General features: G+C 37.5%; 1 protein-coding gene across 1 annotated transcript; it reads right to left on the bottom strand.

The window, feature by feature from the left end:
* Positions 1-122: 122 nt before the first annotated feature.
* Positions 123-2,193, bottom strand: LOC122005455 (pentatricopeptide repeat-containing protein At2g37310-like). The gene has a single exon (XM_042560488.1). The coding sequence runs from the start codon at positions 2,147-2,149 to the stop codon at positions 212-214; it is 1,938 nt and encodes a 645-aa protein (XP_042416422.1). The 5' UTR covers positions 2,150-2,193; the 3' UTR covers positions 123-211.
* Positions 2,194-6,530: the final 4,337 nt, after the last annotated feature.

Below are 6,530 nucleotides of genomic sequence, written 5' to 3'. Positions count from 1 at the left end.
AAATTAATAGATTATAGTATCCAGGTAGGATTAGAAAAGATGTTCCACTAACCTGGAAAATAAAGATTTGAATGTCGAAATAAAAATTTTGAAAAAAAAAATAAACTGATAATAATAATTCCTAAAGGCCAAAACTGATCAATAAATTAATTGATTATCACATGGATTTATCCTCAAAACAATATTGGAACCAATATAAATATATAATGTACTAGTAATCCTCCTCTAACTCTTCAAAGGAAGAATAACCTTCCTCCCTCATCAATCCCAGCAATCCTTGTAATATTGCACATATTTCTGCAGATCTCGTGTTCGAAGTATTGCCAGCTACAAATGACTGCGGACCATCGCAGGTCTCAATCCAACTGCAACCTGGAACGTGTTCCAATCCTATCTCCTTCATCCGCCCCCTCACCATCTTTGCTTCTTCCCATCTCCCAGCCTTGGAGTACAAATTCGCCATGAGAATGTAGTTCCCTGTGCACTCAGGCTCAATCTCCAGCAGATGTTCAAAGGCAAGCTGCCCAAGTGCAACATCGCCATAAACCGTTGCTCCATTGAGCAGCGCACCCCACACCTTGCAGTTTGGCTCAAATGGCATCTTTTCGATGAACTGAGCAGCCTCTCTAATCATTCCACCGCGGCTAAGGACTCCGACCATGCATGCATAGTGCTCCATCTTCGGTGGAACGCCAAAGGCGGGAGGCATGGCGTCAAAGATCCTGCGAGCTTCATCTAGTGCCCCGGCATGAGCACAGGCAGACAGCACCGCCGTGAAGGTCACGTGGTCGGGCTTGATTCCTGCTTCGAGCATTTCATTGAACAACTGAAGGGCAGCTTCTACGTCACCGTGAGCAGCGTAAGCTGATATGATTGCAGTCCAAATGATGAGACTTCTACTTGTCGTTGCATCGAACACTCGCCGAGCAGCTTCCAATGAGCCAGCTTTAGCATAGGTGTCGATGAGAGCAGTCGTTATGTAGATGTTCTGCTCGTAGTCACTTCTGATTGCGAAACCATGGACTTGTTTAGCTCCGAGCAAGTTCGAATAGAATGCAAGTGTTAGGAAAACAGAAGAAAGGGTTACTGCATTGGGACGGAAACCAGAGGCTTGCATCCGACGCAGAAAGTCCAGAACTTGGCCATGGCTGTCATTCTGCGCTAGACCAGCGATCATAGCGTTCCACGTACTGAGGACTGGAGAATCCGCTTTCTGGAAGAGATCAATAGCCGGAGCGACGAGCCCGTAGCTCATGTACCCAGTGATCAACGTGCTGTAAGTGACACCATCTCTGTCGCTCATTCCATCGAACACTTGGCGGGCATAATCCAAGCACCCACACTTAGCATAGAAACCGATGATCGAATTCCAGCCGGCGCGGTCCATCTTGACATCATGCTCCACAGCAAAGCGATGAACTTCCAAGCCGAATGCTAGGTTCTCGAGCCGAGAGCAAGCCTGCAACACGCTCAGCACGGTGACGGCGTTAGGAAGGACGCCGTCGGGCCCTGCTTCCATCTCCCGATACAATTGCAAGCATTCCTCGTAGTGGCCGCTTTGCGAGTAGCCAGAGAGCATCGCGTTCCAGGAAACGATGTCCCTCACGAGCATTTCGTCGAACAGCCTTCGAGCGGAGACTAAATCATCCGCGTGCGCGTAAGAGGTGATGAGTCCGTTGGACACGAAGATGTCGCTGGCAAGGTCTCGCCGGAGGCCGAGCGCGTGTATGGACCTGTGATGGGAGGAGGCCGGGAGGGAGGTGAGAGATTTGAGGAGAGCGGAAAGGGTGAATGCGTTTGGAGGGATGGAAGCGGGGAGGGAGGAGCAGAGGCACACCGCCAGAGAGGCGTGGTCATGGAGAGCATAGGCAAGGAGCATAGCGTTCCAGGAGAAGATATTTCGGTGAGGGATATCGTCGAACAGGCGCCGGGCGTCCTGGAGGCGGCAGCAGCGGGAATAGAGGGAGATGAGCTTGGAGGCCAGGAAGTTGGACGGAACGACGGCGAGGGCGACGAGGCGAGCGTGAAGCTTCTGGCCCTCGCGGAGGCAGCCGCCGTCGGCCCAGCGCTGGAGGAGGAGGCCAAACGCGCGGAGGTCCGGCGCCGCCGCCAAGGCGACAACGCGGTGGGTTGTAATTGCCGACCTCATCCATTGCACGATCTGATCCGTTAGGGCTTTGAAGGACTTATCGGATCGAACTTGGCCAAGCTAAGCAGGTTGTTCGCATTGTGGCAATTCGAGACTAGGAGACGGGTCATGACTAACACGAGTGAAATCCGCAAAAGACCGAAACGGATTAAAGAATGGTTCCAAAACCATGAGCTTTAATCATGGATCTGCCTCGTAATTAATAATTAAAAACAATGACAAAATGAACGACATGATGAATGGAAGCCAGTCTTGCCCCTTCCGCATGCCATTCAAGAGTCACGAGCAGATATATATATAATGAATTTTACTCTTCTGCAGACATTACGCCGCGGATTTCGTCATGTATTAGTATTTTAAAAAAAAAATAATAACCTATATATAGGGAGGGTAATGAATAAGATTTAGGTTCGTATTCATCATCATTTATTATATTTATACTCATATTTATCCTCATACTTATTAGGTATTTAATTTTCATACTCATCTCTATAAAGTCGGAGTTTCAGATATTTATATCCTATCTATCATCCTATTACTCTTTATCATTTTTATTTTTTAAAAAAATATTTCAATATATAAATTAAGGGGGGCGTTTGATATGAGCATGGAAATAGGAATCGGAATGGAAATCGAATGGGAATCATTATATTGTGGAATAGAAATGAGTATGAGCATGGATATCACTCTTAAAAGTAATGTTTGTTAGTTGCATATTTTCTATCGGAATAAATCAATATTTCCTTTTTTACCCTTAAAGGAAAATAAGAGAAAAAAATTAAATGTGAGAAAGATGAATGTGAGAGAAAAATATAATTAAAGAAAATGATGAGAGAGAAAATGTGATGAGAAAGAATGGAGAGAGAGAAAGTGTGATGAGAGAAAATGAGAAAAGAGAGTGTGATAGAAGAGAACATGATGAGAGATAAAATATGATGTGAGAGAAATTATGATGGGAGAGGATGAAGAGATAGAAAATGTAATGAGAAAAAATGAGGGGAGAGAGAGTGTGTGATGAGAGAGATTGAGGAGAGAGAAAGTATGATGAAAGAGAATGTGTGATGATAAAAAAGAGAATAGTGAGTGTGATGGGAGAGATGATGAGATAGAAAGTGTGTTGAGGAAAAAAAAGGGAGTGTGACAAGAGAAATTGAGGAGAGAGAAAGTGTGATGGGAAAAAAAAAAGAAAAGAGAGTGTGATGGGAGAGATTGAGGAGAGAGAAAGCATGATGAGAGAGAAAGCATGATGAAAAAAAGGAAGAAAGTGTGATGGAAGAGATTGAGGAGAGAGAAGGTACGATGAGAGAGAAAGTGTAATGAGAAAAACGAGGAAAGATAGTGTGGTAGGAGAGAGGAAGTGTGTGATAAAATGATGAGAGACAACAAGGAGAAAGAAGTGACATAAAGAAAAAATAAATAAATAAATTTTGATATTTGATATTAAGGGAGAAAATTTTAGTTTAGGTCAAGGGTATTTTTGAAATAAGAGAATATTTTGATTGATGAAAATAGGATAATGACTCATTGAAGGGGAGGTACATGGGAATGAGTTATTACCCAATTTCAAGGATTCATTCCTTTATTCCTATTCTTATTCCTATAATCCAAACATTAAGGGGGCGTTTGGTATGAGTATGAGAATCATTGTATTGTGGAATGAGAATGGGTATGAGCATGGATATCACTCTTAAAAGCAATGCTTAAATTAATATAGGGACAAATTAATATTTCCTTTTTTACATGGGAATGAGTTAGTTGCATACTTTCTATCGGAATAAATTAATATTTCCTTTTTTACCCTTAAAGAAAAATAAGAGAAAAAAAGTAGATGTGAGAGAAAGATGAATGTGAGAGAAAAATATGATGAAAGAGAATGATGAGAGAGAAAGTATGATGAGAGAGAAAAGGTGATGAGAAAGAATGAAGAGAGAGAAAGTGTGATGAGAGAAAATGAGAAAAGAGAGTGTGATAGAAGAGAACATGATGAGAGATAAAATATGATGTCAGATAAATTATGATGGGAGAGGATGAAGAGATAGAAAATGTAATGAGAACAAATTAGGGGAGAGAGAGTGTGTGATGAGAGAGATTGAGGAGAGAGAAAGTATGATGAGAGAGAGAAAGTGTGATGAGAAAAAAGAGAACAGTGAGTGTGATGGGAGAGATGATGAGAGAGAAAGTATGATGAGAGAGAATGTGTGTTGAGGAAAAAAAAGGAGGGGGTGTGACAAGAGAAATTGAGGAGAGAGAAAGTGTGATGAGAAAAAAAGATTAAAGAGAGTGTGATGGAAGAGATAGAGGAGAGATAAAATATGATGAGAGATAAAGTATGATGAAAAAAAGAAGGAAGAGAGTGTGATGGAAGAGATTAAGGAGAGAGAAAGTATGATGAGAGAGAAAGTGTAATGAGAAAAAAGAGGAAAGAGAGTGTGTTAGGAGAGAGAAAGTGTGTGATAAAATGATGAGAGAAAAAATATGATGAGAGAGAACAAATAGAGATAAGTGATATGAAGAAAAAATAAATAAATAAATAAATTTTGATATTTGATATTAAGGGAGAAAATTTTAGTTTTAGGTCAAGGGTATTTTTGGAATAAGAGAATATTTTGATTGATGAAAATAGGGTAATGACTCATTGAAAGGGAGGTACATGGGAATGAGTTATTACCCAATTTCAAAGATTCATTCACTTATTCCTATTCCTATTCCTATAATCCAAACATTAACAATGGCAATCAATGATTCTCATTCCCATTTTCCACTCCTATTTCCTTAAACCAAACGCCCCCTAACAATGGCAATCAATGATTCTCATTCTCATTCCCCACTCCTATTCCCGTAAACCAAACGCCCCCTAAGTTTTTTTTCTAAGACGGAAAGTGAGTTAAAATTTATTTTTCAATAAAAAATGTATATATACATATGGGGTATCAGGTAGGGTATGGGTAGAATTGTATTATATTACCCTTTATACTCATATTCGAATATTCATTTATTATAATCGGATATAAAAATTCTTTTCATATTCTTTTTTATTATTCATCGAATTCGGATGAAATTATTATCCCTACTTATATTTATGATTTTTTTTATAATTAGTTAGAATTACTAATTGATAAAAGTTTTCAAATAGAAAAATTAGGTGTGCGTGCAGGGTAAGTCCTTATCATATATTTTCGTATATATGGTAATAAAAAACAAAAAAAAGTTGTGGCTTTTATTCAACTTATTTATATATTGACAACAATCAAAATGATGATTTTTATTTGTGCAAAAAGACTGAAGATAATGATATTATTACAGAAATTATCAATCACCTGCTATTTGTTGTAATAATTACTATAATCTAAATCTTAAAATCCAGTTTAAAAATATTTCAGATAGTTTATTTTAAATGCAGCGTACATACATTTGACTTTAATTAAAAATTAGTCTTATTTACCTTGTGCGTCATTTTAATTTTTGCCAAAAAAAAAAAGAAAAACAAAAGAATGTCTTTTATATCATTTTGGTAAAAAACTATTTTTTTAAATATTAAAATAATACTTTGTTTTTTTCATTCTACCAATTTTTTATCTTACTTTTATTATTATTTAATTTTTTATTAGAATCATTTAAAGTTAGCCTTAATTGTTTCAATCTATCAATCTATCAAAGTGTTAAAGTGATTTTAATTAATTTTGAATAATGTTAATAAGTTGACAAAAAAAAATATTTTAATATAATATACATTTTATGATAATTTACCAAAATATCCCGATTTTTGAATTTACCAAAAGATACATGTTATTTTGTTATTCATCAAAGGATACATCGTTTTATAGTATTTTTCTCATTCTACTCTCTTGATTAGTTTTCTTTTTATTTTCTATGTAGTTTCTTTCTCTTATTTTTTCTCCTATGCATGCAATGTTCTCCTCTTTTCTTTCCTCTTCTTTGCACGATTCTTCTAAAAATATTTTAATAACTCTGAGAAATCAAAATAAACAATAGATATCATATTTAAACTTCTTACAGTCCTAGAAATCTATAGGAACTGAAATGGTGCAATCAGAGCTCTCTAAGTCCATCAATGAATTTCGGTCGAACTCACTGATGGATTTAGAGAGCTTCAATTACATCAATTTTAAGTTTTTATGAGTTTCTGGGTTCTAAGGAGTTCAAATATGTTATCCATTGTTTATTTCAACTTCTCAAAAGTATTAAAATGTAATAAGAAAAAATCGTCAAAATTCTCAACGTTGGATCTGATATCGAATCATATCAGGCCCAGGTCAAAATCCATTGATGAATCTCGAGAGTTTCGATTGCACTCATTTCAGTTCCTGTAGATTTTTGAAATTACAAGTAGTTCAAATATGCTATCAATTATTTATTTCGG

The sequence above is a fragment of the Zingiber officinale genome, chromosome 7B, assembly GCF_018446385.1.
Source record: "Zingiber officinale cultivar Zhangliang chromosome 7B, Zo_v1.1, whole genome shotgun sequence".
Lineage (NCBI taxonomy): Eukaryota > Viridiplantae > Streptophyta > Magnoliopsida > Zingiberales > Zingiberaceae > Zingiber > Zingiber officinale.
Note: the sequence above shows the minus strand (reverse complement) of the source record. Positions and strands in the feature narration are given on the sequence as shown.

Coding starts and splice junctions, on each gene's coding strand:
- LOC122005455 (XM_042560488.1), bottom strand. CDS start 2,149: ATGAGGTCGGCAATTACAACCCACCGCGTTGTCGCCTTGGCGGCGGCG.